Here is a 15,199-nt window from a genome sequence, read left to right on the forward strand (position 1 = left end):
CGGGCCCAGTAGTAATTTTTTAATATTTGCGAAAATGTGGTATAATTTTGAAACCATACTATCGCTGAACATAATTACCTATATTGGCTTGTTTAGATAGGTATTGATGCTAGCGCCACTTTGACACTTTGACAGTTGCAAATCAGAAAATGAAAACGAACGTCAAAGTCGTCAAATGTCAACAAATGTGAATGTGAGATTGATGTGAGATCGTGTGAGAATTGTGCGTTTGCTGAAAGAAGATTATTTTATTACTATGTGACTTAAAACCGGCATGATATGAAACATATAAGTTATACTTCCATATAGTAAGAAGCTTAAACAATATAAAATATTGAAAATTTGTTAATAAAAATTAATGTTTAAATCATGAAAATAAAAATATTTCAAACGTATAATTATTATCAAACCGCACATAGGTTTCGCAATTTCCAACAATCGTTTCTATATAGAAGTAAAAGCAGTTTAAGTTTATGGGTAATTAAATTTTTATACAATAACTTACTACACATACATGCACTTTAAAATTTTAAATGGTCACAATACTTGATTATAGTGTATTAAAAATTGAAAGTTTAATGATGCAACCATAATATTATTACTAATTTCTTATTTACAAACATGAAAAAAACAAAAATATACTTACATAAAAGAACTGTACTATGATTTTTTCATACATATTTTTTAAAGTATTATCATTATTCCACTCAGAAGTTTTTTTTTTAAGATATACATACATCTCCTGATTTCATTTCATACCTCATATTCACTTATATTTTAATCTTTAGGAACAAGACATAAACACTGAAATTAAATTGAACATTGAGAAGCAGTGGTCTAGTGTTGTCAGAAGATCAGCAGTCAACAATGGAAAGAAGCCATATTATGTGTTGCCGATGTTTCCTTACCCATCAGGGAATTTGCACATGGGTCATGTTCGGGTGTACTCTATCTCAGACACTATTGCAAGATTTGAACAGTTAAATGGAAGGTATTCTATTCACCCTATTGGATGGGATGCTTTTGGTCTACCAGCAGAAAATGCAGCAATAGAAAGAAATATTCCACCTAGCCAATGGACTAAATCAAACATAAATTCTATGAAAAATCAATTAGAGAAGTTAGGATTCAATTTTGATTGGAAAAGAGAAATCTCTACATGTAATCCTAGCTATTACAAATGGACACAATATATATTTTTAAAGTTATTTGAGAAAGGTTTAGCCTACCAAAGTAAGGTAATGTTCTCACATTAATATTTGCTTAGCATAATCTTCCTGATTGTTGTAGTGAGCTCCAATGAACTAGAATAAGTTCACTGGCCTCAACAATGTATGTACTATAGTTTCTATACTTGTGTTATAAAATACCTATTATTATGGTGATACTCACATTACTAACCTTGGGACATTAACCTTCATTTCAGGCACAAGTAAATTGGGATCCAGTAGACATGACAGTTTTGGCTGATGAACAAGTTGATGATCTTGGTTGCTCATGGAGGTCTGGTGTTAAAGTTGAAAAAAAATACTTAACTCAGTGGTTCATAAAAACAACAAAGTATGCCAAAGCTCTGTATGATGGACTAAACAGTGAAGAGTTGGAAAATTGGAAAGATATTATTAACTTACAAAAACATTGGATTGGAGAATGTGATGGAGTTGTAGTGAGTTTTAAACTAGAAGTTAATGGTGAAATGAAAACATTTGATGTTTGGACTGCAGATCCTTATAAATTTATTCATGGTGATTTCTTAACAATGAATTCTAGTCATCCAATAATCCAGGACTTGAAATCTCATAAAACTGTCACACTTGTGTGCTTAAATCCTATATCAAATCGTGAATTACCTGTTTTTATTGTTGATGATTTTAACTACCCTGAAGGTAGAAATGTTTACATTGGATGTTCACAAATTGATAAGGAAGATAAAAATGTTGCTAATTTTTTAAATGCCCCTGTTAGCAGTGAACAATTGAAAATTGATATTGAGAAGGAAAATAGGCAGGCAGTTGATATGGCACTTGCCAAAAATGTTGGTGGTCACTTTGTTAGCTCTAAACTCAAGGATTGGCTTATATCCAGGCAACGGTACTGGGGTACTCCTATACCAATAATCCATTGCAAAACATGTGGTGCAGTCCCTGTACCTTATGAGGACCTTCCTGTAGAACTACCTGAAATTGAGTCGAGTACAGGTATACAAACATTGGAAAAGTTAGAGCATTGGAAAAAATGTACATGTCCTAAATGTCAATCTAGTGCAATAAGAGAAACGGACACCATGGATACATTTGTGGATTCTTCATGGTATTATTATCGTTTCTTGGATCCAACTAATGAACAAATGCCATTTTCTAAAGAACAGGTTGTAGATCACATGCCTGTTGATATTTATGTTGGGGGCAAAGAACATGCTGTGTTGCATTTATATTATGCTAGATTTATGAGTTATTTTTTGCATTCACTTGGATGGACACCAACTAAAGAGCCTTTCAAAAAACTAGTGGTACAAGGAATGGTAATGGGGCAATCTTATAAATTGAAGAGTTCTGGAAAATATTTACCCCCTGAACAGGTTGAAAAGGTTGGAAAAGACTATAAAGAAAAGGGCACAGGTGATGCTGTAGTAACTCAATGGGAAAAAATGAGTAAATCTAAATACAATGGAGAAAATCCTGAAAGGTTACTTGCCACATATGGTTGTGACACTACTCGTCTTTTGATTTTGGCAGATGTACCACCAGCGACGCCCAGACGCTGGTCCGATGCAAGTGAGTATAATCTAGATACTTGTGTTGTTTATCTGTGTAATGAGGTTCCCTAAATTCCTCAATTCTCAAGGGTGTCAAGGAGTATGCCAAATTAAAGACCAAATATTCGAATATCAATTGATCGAATACTTTAGATCCATCGCCTAAATATTCGAAGGTGCATAAAATCGAATGGTTATTTTATTACTATATTAATGTTGCGAGTGTCCAATTGTCTACGCGCAGCGCCGCACCGATTGCGAAACACGCATCAGAAAATCCCTATTACCTACTGCGAGATACATACATATTAGAGACTGCTCGACTAGATTTGCGGTGGCTCATGCAAAATCATGAAAAGTATTTGCGGCAACTGTCTTTTTTGTCTCTTTCTGAAGGTTATACAATTTTTTTTTGTTATAGCATTACCTGGTGTGTTAAATTGGCAACATCGATTATGGATGACCATGAGGGAATTTTTGAATCATCGAAATAACTTACCTGTAGAAAATACTTTGACTCCTGAAGAACTTCATAAACATGAATACAAAATATGGGATTCAAGAAACTATTTAATTGCTACTACAACTTATCACTTCAAACACACTCAAAAGTTGAGTGTGGGCATTTCAAGACTACAAAGTTTAACTAGTGTGCTAAGGGTAATTATTTATATTCATTGGTTAAAGTAAGGTCGAATACTTTCTATTAGTTCCCTAACTGCGCTGTAGAAGTATCTATAGGTCTCATTACCACTTCTATCTGTTTAATTGAGAATTCTCATTTCATCCTATTTTGCTCAAATCGTCAAGACCCGTTGACGCGGTCGCGCTTTGCACCACATTAGTAATATAAATGTGCTAGTCCAAAATTCGGTAATATCGGTTTTATTTAGCAATTGAACTTTAAGAGTAGTGCTTCATAGTCGCACTATCCACTCGCATCTTTGACGTTAATGTTTTAATTTAATATTTCAGAATAAAGTTCCGCCTGAAGTAATAACTAAAAGTAAGGAATATGAAAAAGCTTTAGCTGCGCTGATAATTATGTTGGCACCGGTAACTCCCCACTTTTGTTCTGAGCTCTGGGCTGGCTTGCAATCTGCACCTCATAGATTGACAGAGTCATCGAATTTGATTGATTGGGAGAAAGGCGTGCTCGAACAGACTTGGCCTAAAGTAGATGAAAATTATGAGTTATCATTTTTGTGTAAAGTAAGTATTGCTATATTTTTATCTTTTATATATGCTCTGTAATATAAATTAACTTGATAAATGCAGAGACTTGTCAAACTTCTATTGAGTATTTAATCTTACTAATATTATAAATGCGAAAGTTTGTAAATTTGTGTGTTAGTGTGTATGTGTTGTTTTTCCATAACGTCAAAATGGCTGAAGGGATAAGGATGAAATTTGGAACAGGGTTAAATTATGGTCTGGAACTCTGGAATAACACATAGGCTAATCCCTCGAGAAGCCGCAGACAGAAGCTAGTAAATAATAAAGTAAAATCCACTGTTTCAGGTTGATGGGGCAGACAGATGTGAACTCAAAATTAAATCCACTGACCTCTCGAGTCTAACTCACGAGAAGGCAGTACAGATGATGCTAAATCAGGAGTCAGTCAAAAAGAGACTTACAACGGAAATACATAAGACTAAATTTGAGTTATATCCTCATTGTCGAGCCATATTGCACATATATCCAAAGAAAAAGAAGGTAAAACAAGAAAAAGTAACAGATTCTGTAGTTTAAATGAGAATATAGTTTAATTATTGTTATCGTTAAATACAATAATAAATAAATAAATCAACATGACAGTTTTTTATCTATTTAGCCACAATTTGACATTTATAATTATTTTTGGGTCTAGTAATTGGCAATACTGTTACAATTATGAAAGATCGTTTAAGTACAATCATCGTCAAAAGACTATCTATTATATTTCTCATGTCAAATAATAATATTGAGTGACTTTTTTATCGACTTTCCCATAAACGCATTTTGTATGCTTCTCAAGGGGTAGTCGTTGTCAAAAGTACCTTCACCGTTTTATCATTTCTACTTTATGGCCTGTTTCACAATGTCTCGATAGCCGTATGCAACATAAAATAAATTATAAATAAGAATGTAATTTGTGTGAACTATTAAGTTGATCGCGTAGGTACTTAGGTAAATGTGGGTGGTGAAACAGGCGCTTAAAGTATAAAGTTAGTCTTATATCTACATTCCGATTGGATGTTATCTTGTGCTTCTCGCTTTCTTCCCTCTAAATATTTCGTCCTTGTACATTCTGATATTTGCTGCAGAATCCTGAAATATAAAAAAAATGTGATTACAACACTAATAGTAGGTTATTAGTTTATTCAGCCAAAATAAATTGTTTCGACCAATCACTACAATATAAAAATATTTAAAATAATCCTCCTTTTTTTAAATGATTTTGATAATATGTAGTTAATTTTAATATTTTTCATTTCACTATTTGACAGTATTGGACATACAAATACTGTGACGTTACGACACACAAACGATGACAAGCAGGACCTACAAGTTAATTATCTAAAATTATCGTTTTATATATTTGCCAATACCCTAATAATATAGCCCTACAATCGGGTAAAAAAATCGGACCTTAATTTATTTATTTTATAACACGCATCCATTATTTTTATATTATTCTAGAAACTTTTAAGAAAAATAATGTTAATTGACGAACAAATATGACGTCACAATACCCCAATCTTGTATGTACTACATTTTTTTTATTCGTTTGACATTCCAAAAATGAATTTAATTTGTAAGTTGAAAAAATCCCTATTAATTTCACCAACAACCTATTTTTAATTAGTTTTAATTAATAGTTGGGCGATTATTATACTTTTTGTGTATCTAGCTACACCCACATAAACAGTTTGTAATCAATGTAATCATTAACTTTATGATAACACATACGGTACGGTACCTATACCTACTTAGGAACTTATGTACATATTTACTATATTATGTATAAATAATATTTTATGAAAAAAATCTTGTTAAATGGTGTATAGGTAACTTGAATTTTCCTGTTACTTTTTTACCTCTCACTCAAGCACCACTGGTGGGTTCGACTGCTACTGCTTTGCTGACAATTTGAAGATTATATTAAGATTAGTTCGGTGCGCAGGCGCAGTATCTGACCCGCGCCGCGGCAGACTGCATAGCAGCTGAGCCAATCGTCAACTGAGCATATTTTATTCTTATATATGTTATAGTCAATCCTCGAAACTTCAGTTCCCCTAGGTTTGACTAGTCATTCCTTTTCTCCAGAATATCATAACAAGTTCAAATGTGTTACAAGTAGGTACTTAGTACAGTGGACGTTTGACCGAGTCTGCCAGTCGCTTCTAAGATCGACTAGGCAAAGTCAGAATCAGATTACTTTCGAGGTTTGGCTGAAAAGTTAGGAACAATAAAAACAAAATACCTTCTTGGCTTCTCGCCATTCTAAGTTCCGAAGGCGACTCAGTCCTTTAAGATTACGATCTAATATTTTTAGGAACTCTGCTCTCGTAATTTTCGGTGACTCAGTGGTGCCATTATTTGAAGGATCTGGGGTTGTTGTCACTGCCTGTAAAGTCATTAAAGATTTCATTAAAAACCTTTAACATAGAGTGTTGAAAACTTACTTCCTACTAATATTATAGATATTTATAAATACGAAAGTTTATATGTTTGTTAGTTGTTATCAAACTATGACGTGATTGAGTAACAAGTTGTTAGTCAATCAGTCAGATCCGGAGCAGGGTTAGATTATGGTTTAGGCGTCTGGAATAGCAGGCTACTTTTATCCTATGGGATCGCTCACGTTCCGCTGGCAGAAAAGTTAATAAGATAGGCAACGGGGTGGTATACCTACATTTAGATCAAGTAGAAGTCTAGACTAACTAAATAAAATAAAAATACCGCAAAAATGTCTCGAGTTGAGACACTCACACGCCAAAATGTTTGTGTGTACAACATATAGATATAATTGAATAAAACTTCCATAAATAATTAATAATATTAGTGTATTATTTCTACATAGATATTATTCATCGTTCTCTACATAGTATTGCAATAATATTTCCCAATGTGGTCCCAAGGAGGTGTGATTCATTGTGTACATACTTGATTAAGTTCTGGTACCTACTTATTAGGCCTTTATAAAAAACTTGCTCAACAATGATATTGCTAATGCAAAACCGTTATTATTTACTTTAAAATGAGAAATCTATAGGTACTTAAGCTTGTGTCTATCTAACTTCACCCAGCGGTTTTGCTCAGAAGATAACGCGGCGATCCCGATGTTAGATCCCCGATCCTCGTCCTACTAGGTACTCCAATTAGATGTAGACCTGCTTTTATTATATGTATAGCTAACGTACTTACATTGTCATCCGCAAATTGATTGTTGACTAAATCAGATATTTGATTGTATGCGCTTTTGGTATCGTTGATTTGCTGTAAGAAAGAAGAATATGAAAATTTGCATGGGTTAAAATTACCATTGACATTTCAACCAATATGTTAATAACTTAGTACATAATACCGTATACATACCTACTCGTTTAAACGATTAGTAGACCTTCAGGTCGAAATATTACATAAAAGTACATTGTTATATTTCATAATCGGATACACATTTTTGGTAGTGTGTAGGTACTAACATGTAGAAAATAACAACAACCTTCATTGTCAAGTAACAGTCATATAAAACTGTACTTGCATAATTTACCTATTAAGTTATCACTGTGTTAAAACTCTTTAATGATTAGTAGACACCTACCTCTAAAATGACATGAAAAATTGTTCCAAAAAATCCTCTTTTTGGAGCCCCGGCAACGTGTCTGCCTGCTCTTATAGCAGATTGTCTGGCATTACGATCTTTTTCGATGATTTCATCTGCTGATGACTGAAAAATCACATAATATGTGTATAGTTTAGTTTATAATTATCATAGGTAACTTCCACGCTTTTTATTGTGGGTGAGCCATGCTTGGGCCGACACGAATGGGCCGGCTCGACCGGAGTGATATCACGGCCTCACCGATAACCGACGTGAACGTTACTACCGTTACGTTACCTGAGGCCCGATCCCCCTTCCCAATCCCTAATTCCCCCAACAATCCTTAAATTCCTAAACCCCAAAGGGCTCCCACACCAAACTGCGATGCGAATTTCTGCGATACGATTTAGTGCGGCGTAGTTTTGTGTGGGAGCTACCGGCAAGTACTTTAACGGTGTTTCAAGTGTCCATGGGCGGCGGCGATTGCTTATCATCAGGTGATACGTCTGCTCGTATGCCATAAAAAAACCATTTTGAAATTCCCGAGTATTTTTGGTATTCGATATGTGCAGTAAGAAAGGCCAAAGATACTCATAAATACACACACCGGCAAAATAGGGGAACACAAAAAAAAAGGCGATTGATTTTTCAATTATTAGCTTTTTATGAATGTTTTTTCGATTTATTTAGGCTAGGATATTCAAAATAAATATGACACAATAGAAACTAGGGTTAAACGATTATTTATTTATGGATAATTACAAAAATAAATTAAATGTAAGACTTTTAGATTTTATAGGGTCATTTTTTAATTTTAATTATCGTGAAATTTTTTATTAATCTACCGATTTAATACCTCGTATTGCCGCCGCGGGCTCTTATTAAGGCTTGAATACGTCTGCCCATGCTTCTAATGACACTCTCTATCATTTCCTGGGGCAAATTGGGCCACTCTTCAATTAACGCCAATTTCAATTCCTCCACATTCCTAGGAGGTGGAATCCTCTCCCGTACTTTCCGTCCAATCATGTCCCAGACATGCTCTATCGGGTTCATGTCCGGGATCGTGCTGGCCAGTCCATTTGGGTAATTTCAATAACATTTAAATAATCGCAAACCACGTGAGCAGTATGTGCCCGTGCGATATCGTGCATAAGCACAAAATCTGGCCCTATAAATGGGGCAAAAGGCATTAAATGGAGTTCCAGGATCTCGGTAATGTACTTTTGTGCAGTCTGAGAACCGCCATCAATTATGACCAATGCTGTGCGGGCTGTTAAAGTAATGCCAGCCCACGGCAACGGACCCTCCTCAATATGACACTGTTTCGGTAAAATTAGCTTGATGGTACCGTTGTCTCCGATACATCCACGATCCTTTCCCTTCCGATGAAATTTACACAAAATCTGCTTTCGTCAGAGACTGAAACACGATCATTCATACCATATCTTGGTGCTGACGAGCGAACGCTAGTCTTACTCGGTGACTTGCCTCAAGTTTATGCCCTTTTGCTCACGTACGACTTTAAACCACATTCGTTTAACCTTCTTCTCATTGTTGGGTGAGCTAACATGCACATTACGCACTTCTTCTAAATGGGCCGGCTCTGACACGGAGTGTTTGACTACGGTTTCTCAACGTTTGCACCCTTATGAAACGTTCATCTACGGCATTGGTTGCAAACAATGCCTTGTTCCCGCCTTCGTACGTAAGATCCTGCCTGTCTGTATCGTTTGACACAACGGTGGATCACAGATACTGATACCTACACCCAACGTTCGACTCACTGAACGGTATGTGTGACCTTCGTCGATCATTGTCACAGCTCTAGCGAATTCAGTAGCTGACAAATCACTCATTTTGGCAACGCACTTCGTAACGCCTCTGGTGTTTCAAGTGTCCATGGGCGGCGGCGATTGCTTATCATCAGGTGATACGTCTGCTCGTATGCCATAAAAAAACCATTTTGAAATTCCCGAGTATTTTTGGTATTCGATATGTGCAGTAAAAAGGCCAAAGATACTCATAAATCTAACACATCCAATGGTCGTACCTTTATCGCCTCCGTGTTGCTAAGAATTTTCATACTTAAATAAAAGTCCCGATTATGTTTTTGCTAATACTTACAATGTTTGAGCCTATAGGACTGGGCTTGTGGGACAATTAGTAAACACAAAACAATTAGTGTGTTCAAATCAAATAAACCTATAATAAAACAATGGATACTAACTGGCTGGATACTGAGGCATGGCGATATAATAGCGATGAGTACGATCGTTACTAAAACGTAATGCTGCACACCGGGTGCCATGGCTGATCTCCACAGTAGACAGTGACACCTCCCCTGAATAAAAGATTACTTGAAATAATTAATTATACCGTATGGAACAAACACATATGACTTAATTTCAACCACATATTTGTTGTCATCTTGGCTGACAATGTACGGTGAATGAGCGACATAGGCCTGGTAGTTAATTAAAAAAAGTGCAGTTTTGACTTTAAACCAGTTTGAACATCCTCGTCGCGTGTCCGTAGCATACCTTGACAACGTGCATCATACAGCTCTTGTGTGGCCAAGTATCATGGAGCTGCTCACACAGAATTTATTACTTGAACAAGAACAAATATATTTTTACCTTCAATCGACGACCAAGCATGAAGATGAAAATATATAAAAAAAGAAAGTAAGTAAGTAGATACCTTAAAGAGTATCGATGAATATTGATATATTTTAATTATGGTTCCGTTAGATAACGAAGCTACACTAAACTACAACTAGGCTCTTAGGTGCATACCTACTCATTAAGTGCATATAATGTAGGTGCTAGGTACCTAGAATCTACCTAATTGCAGTTACTAACTACTTATTGCATGTATCAAGAAAGGTGACATTAGCTTAATGCTTACGAAAATTACATCCGTCATTAGGTTTGCTTTCGCATTTACTTTTCTTTCACAAATGCACATGCACACCTGAAACTTAAGTACTTACCTATAGCTATACTGTATAGGTAGGTACGATCATATGTAACCGAGGTAACGATAGATAGTAGGTATCTGTTTATATGTATTTATGGCTATAGAAATACGAACTTATTTTATGACATTTGGAAGTAACCACTAAAGTAATTAAAAATCCCATTCAGTCATATGGAGTATTTACAATAGGGTACTAAATTTTTGGGTTAGCAAGTAAAACAGGCACCAAACAACTGTTAGTGTTATGAATTCAACTGCTTTTATTCAACAGATATAAAACAGATAAGTGGGAGTCAACAATTTACCTACGCCATTAATTACTTGTAACATACATACACTCCACTTGACTCAGACCAGGAACAATGTGTGGATCACACAAAGAGTTTCTTCGTGCAGGAATTGAACCAAGGAATTGCCCAGCCACCACGCCAACCGTGCCAAATTGTTAGAATAGTTAAAAAAGCGATAATAAGTAGTACCTAATTGCGTTTTGTTAGGAGCTTTAGAACCTTCTGAAAACAAATAGGTAAGTACCTTCTGACACGGCAATGTAGTTTATTATTAAGTAGATGTATCGTGTACAAATTCAATCTCTTTCGTAACACAGAAATGCGGAAAACCAAACCTGTCTTACAAGATCGACTTCACTTTTCCAAAGTTAAACGAATGAGTGATATACCTTTACCTACTACTTATCTATCTCCCTACCAAGCTACTTTAGCCACAAAGGAGAATATTTCATGTAACAACTTGACAACTTCAACAATATAGGTAGGTAAGTAGGTAGGTACCTACTTGCACTAACAGACATTAGGTATTTGTTCTATGCATGGTTTGTTCTATTGATGTAACGAATGTAATTTTTTAGACATTCCGCAAATTAATATCTGCCGACCAAAGGTCCAAAATTTCAAGGTTCTTATCAAGTCTTTGAAGAATTCGAATTAGATTAAAATATCGACGAAATATAAGTAAATATAAACTAAAAAAAAAACACTATTAGCTTTTGTTGAAAATTTTAAGACCTTTTTTAAGGAGGGAAAATCATCCAATGACATTTCACCCCTTGGGCGCGGCGAAAGGGAGTGTCAGACTCTCGCTAACTAAAAACCACCCCATTCCTACTCCTGCCCTACTTTACCCTACCTACCCTAGAGGCTGCCGCGGTAACCCACAAGGTAGATACTTAGAGATCGAAGCGCGATCTCCGATGCCCGGAGTGTTTCGCGACGGCTAGGGCGTGAGGAGGTTCATTCCCTCACACGCGCATCAGCACCCCAGTCCACCTATTTCCGCGCCATGGCCTGAACCAATGCCGGACGCGAAAGGTCGCCGTGGCCGACCACATCCCTGAAGACACGGCAGAGCTCACACACATACCGCCACCGTATGCTCCACCGTGTACTCGCAGTGATGACACCCAGGCGTTTGCTGCCATCCAATCAGAAACAGGAACCTACCGAAGCTCCCATGTCCGGTAAGCTCCTGTGTCAGGCGGTAGGTAAGGACACCACCATAGTTTCTGTCAAGCCAAACCACTCCTTGAAGAGGAGACTTACCGCCGCAATGCCTTACAGCAAAAACAGCCTAGCACTCGGTTGCCATTCCGCTACCAGATTACGCCGGAGCTCGTCTCGTCATGAACTAATCTGGAGTTTTCCAGAAATTTTAAGACCTACAACATTACTTTAATATATTATTAAACTTACAGAAAAAAAAATCTTAATTCACATATGGGACTTATGTGGACCCCCGACAATTTATTCCTAATGGTGAATTCAAGGCATCCACCAAAAGGGGATTGACCAATTTGTATGGGACTTTGGCTATTTTTGAACAAGCACTTCAGCTAATAATATATGTTTGATTTAATAGTTCATATCAGTAAGAATGAAGATACAAACTTAGTTTTGTATCAAGGTTTTATATTTAGACATTTTTTTACATTTTATTGAAACTGGTTATGCATGAAATAAAACATTTTTTTCTATTAAAATGCATTATTAATCCGATTCATATGTAATTAAAATATGGCCAAGGAACTCGGCAGGTGGATTCATAATTTTCTGGTACCTTGCCCAGCTTAAAAACCAAATAATAGTTATTATATGTGCACATCAACCTACTGTTCTATGACCCACCATGCAGTTGCAGCAATAATGTTTTATGGCTGTCCTGCCTTTAGTGTTTTTTTCATAAAATATATATACAAAATATGTTTTCCTACTAATGTGTCTGCTTTGTATTTTCCCACGCAATAAATTGGAGTTTCAACACTCACAATGCAAAAGAACAAAGCGAATAATATCTGTCATTTTGACGAAAAACACAACAGATTGACAGCAGATTGGCAGCACTAAAGTCAAATTCATAGCCAACTACTACAAATACTTGGTCTTATCATAACAAATACCAATAAAAATCGATATTTTTAAAGTACAAATTGATACAAAGTTATTAGCGTCAGACATTTACTAAAATATAAATAAAATTATTGGTAAATTACATTTTTGTTGAGCAGCCTGTTCAAAAATAGACAGATTTGGACAATCTCCTTTGTCTCCTCCCTAATTTTAATTAACTCCTGAAGTCTACTTAGACCGTAAAGTACCTGCCACAGTAAAGTTAAAGTACATGATCGATAAACTGTAGAAGTGTTAATTCCGTACATTCAAAATATTGAAAAAAAAAATCTATCTATACTAATATGTGTGTTTGTTTGTTTGTTTAAACGCGCTATTTTCCGTAACTACTGGTCCGATTTGAAAAATTATTTTTGGGTTGGATAGTGCATTTATCGAGGAAGGCTATAGGCTATTAAACATTTCGCTATGACCTATAGGAGTCGAGCAGAGCGGGTGAAACCGCTTGGAAGTAGCTAGTAGTAGATAAGGGTGTTATACTAAAAAGACACTAAAGCCAAAAATGTGATAGCATAGAGATTAAATTGTCTTAAGCATAATGTCTAGTTTCTTTATTTCTTAAGGACATGCTGTGGCTTGTTTTATAGGTGCCTATTTGTCGATATATTATGACGCACTCCTCGAGGTCACCCATCCCCAGACTGGCGACAGCAATGTTGCTCAACCTTAAAGCGGTTCCTTTCGTTCATGAAGTATAATATATAATTTAAATGTTATCAAGGTAAAAAAAACCGCTGAAGAGAAACGGAATGTGTTTACATTGCTACGTGCAAAATTCTATATCTCCGTAGACCTTTAGCTGAAAACGTGCTGTTTAAAACTTTAATAGGTAATATAATATACCTAAGTATGTACCCACGTCTTTAATTTACAATGTTAATAAGTAGGTACTTGGTAATTCTACCTACGTGCTATATCCAATAGGTACATTTCCAACAGATACCATTTTTTTAGGATTAAAATCATCCAAATATTACTCCTCCCAAGAGGGTGAGGGAGATTATAGGAAGTGTCAGCCTCTTATCATAAAAAATCCTCTTATTGACTAACAACCATCCCGTCCGTTTAGTAATATACCTAATACCAATTAATTAATCATTTATCTTACTTATTATTTACCCCCATACTCCCCAAGGGAACACAAATTTAAAGAAGTTGTAGAGAAAAGTAAGTATCACAAAACCCATAGAAGACGAAATATTTGCAATAAATATGTAGGTACTTAAAGTTTTTTTTTTATCTTTGACCTTCAAAATTGCAGATATACTTTACGAGATATTATGTTACTTACATGCAAGTTTAACCCCTTAAGACTCTCATATTCGACTAATTTGACAGCTAATTTTAAAATGATAATTATTTACTTTATCACACTTAGGTACATTATACACATAAACGGCATAAGATCAATAAGAAATTAAATATTTGTTTTTTATCTTTGGTACCCATAGGTAGATGCAGTCGCCCTGCGATATGTAGGTACCTACCTAGATATCAGACATATTTTTTAGTTGACTACCTATCTCTCGTTTGGAAGTACCTATATTCACTAATTTACCTGCGTTATCCCTAACTGGATTGAAGAATAAAAAATATACTTTATTAAGTACCTATTAACTAAATACCAAACATAAGATACGTAAAATGTGGGTAAAGAGCTTATTTTACATTTAACACAAACACAATACACATTCACATTTACGTTAAGACTTGTTCGAGTAACTGTCACTGAAACTTAAAAACTTGAAACAATTTACCTAGCAAATCGATGTACAAGACGATAATCGAAGCGATTGCACTCAAGCTTCGCGGAGTAAGACGACGAGTGCACTGCGTAGCGCGGTGTTCACACTAAGCGTGCGAAGCCCGCGCGCAAGCACCATCGGTGCCAAGGCCGCCGCTGGCGCTGATTGCGAAGTAGTTATTCGTTATGTCAGCTTGTGTTCTACTTATGCAATGCTTACCTACCATTACGATGCAGTTCGATGGCCCGGCGGTTCTTCTTAATGTTTGGCGTTCCGACTAATTGACTTATTAAATAGGTGGTACTAGGTGATAATAGGTGGTGGTACATTATTAGTACATACGTATATTACTCGCGCATACCTACTCAAGAAGGTAGATAAGCAATGATGGATTTTACAATTGCTTGTGCAACTAACGTCAAGCACTATTAGCCGTGTGGTAATAGAATATTTATTTGTATGGATATTAGCTATTTCAACTTTTTGA

General features: G+C 35.7%; 2 protein-coding genes across 4 annotated transcripts; one reads left to right on the forward strand and one right to left on the reverse strand.

Annotated features, from left to right (window-relative positions):
- Window positions 1-166: 166 nt before the first annotated feature.
- Window positions 167-4,570, forward strand: LOC118277823 (probable leucine--tRNA ligase, mitochondrial). Its single transcript, XM_035596770.2, has 6 exons — window positions 167-477; window positions 789-1,238; window positions 1,427-2,774; window positions 3,177-3,415; window positions 3,731-3,967; window positions 4,277-4,570. The coding sequence occupies exons 1-6, from the start codon at window positions 370-372 to the stop codon at window positions 4,505-4,507; spliced, it is 2,613 nt and encodes an 870-aa protein (XP_035452663.2). The 5' UTR covers window positions 167-369; the 3' UTR covers window positions 4,508-4,570.
- On the reverse strand, window positions 4,495-14,957 carry LOC118277862 (uncharacterized). 3 transcript variants are annotated; one of them, XM_035596845.2, is made up of 6 exons: window positions 14,936-14,957; window positions 9,793-9,906; window positions 7,563-7,688; window positions 7,166-7,237; window positions 6,222-6,365; window positions 4,495-5,065 (listed from the first exon to the last, which is right to left on the reverse strand). In XM_035596845.2, the coding sequence occupies exons 1-6, from the start codon at window positions 14,936-14,938 to the stop codon at window positions 4,994-4,996; spliced, it is 531 nt and encodes a 176-aa protein (XP_035452738.2). In that variant the 5' UTR covers window positions 14,939-14,957; the 3' UTR covers window positions 4,495-4,993. The 3 variants fall into 3 exon arrangements, with proteins under 3 accessions (XP_035452738.2, XP_035452748.2, XP_035452757.2); XM_035596855.2 differs by lacking the exon at window positions 14,936-14,957 and adding an exon at window positions 14,725-14,891; XM_035596864.2 differs by lacking the exon at window positions 14,936-14,957 and adding an exon at window positions 14,725-14,850 and having other exon boundaries at window positions 9,793-9,921.
- Between the last annotated feature and the right edge of the window lie 242 nt (window positions 14,958-15,199).

This window comes from Spodoptera frugiperda, chromosome 15, assembly GCF_023101765.2.
Source record: "Spodoptera frugiperda isolate SF20-4 chromosome 15, AGI-APGP_CSIRO_Sfru_2.0, whole genome shotgun sequence".
Lineage (NCBI taxonomy): Eukaryota > Metazoa > Arthropoda > Insecta > Lepidoptera > Noctuidae > Spodoptera > Spodoptera frugiperda.

What these genes read in the sequence shown, in the direction of transcription:
- LOC118277823 (XM_035596770.2), top strand. Translation starts at nt 370, where the DNA reads ATGAAAATAAAAATATTTCAAACGTATAATTATTATCAAACCGCACAT. An exon ending in GTTTAACTAGTGTGCTAAGG is followed by an intron (nt 3,416 to 3,730) that starts GTAATTATTTAT and finishes TTAATATTTCAG; the next exon opens with AATAAAGTTCCGCCTGAAGT. An exon ending in AGTTATCATTTTTGTGTAAA is followed by an intron (nt 3,968 to 4,276) that starts GTAAGTATTGCT and finishes CCACTGTTTCAG; the next exon opens with GTTGATGGGGCAGACAGATG.
- LOC118277862 (XM_035596845.2), bottom strand. An exon ending in CATGCCTCAGTATCCAGCCA is followed by an intron (nt 7,689 to 9,792) that starts GTTAGTATCCAT and finishes GTGATTTTTCAG; the next exon opens with TCATCAGCAGATGAAATCAT. An exon ending in ATCAATTTGCGGATGACAAT is followed by an intron (nt 6,366 to 7,165) that starts GTAAGTACGTTA and finishes ATGACTTTACAG; the next exon opens with GCAGTGACAACAACCCCAGA.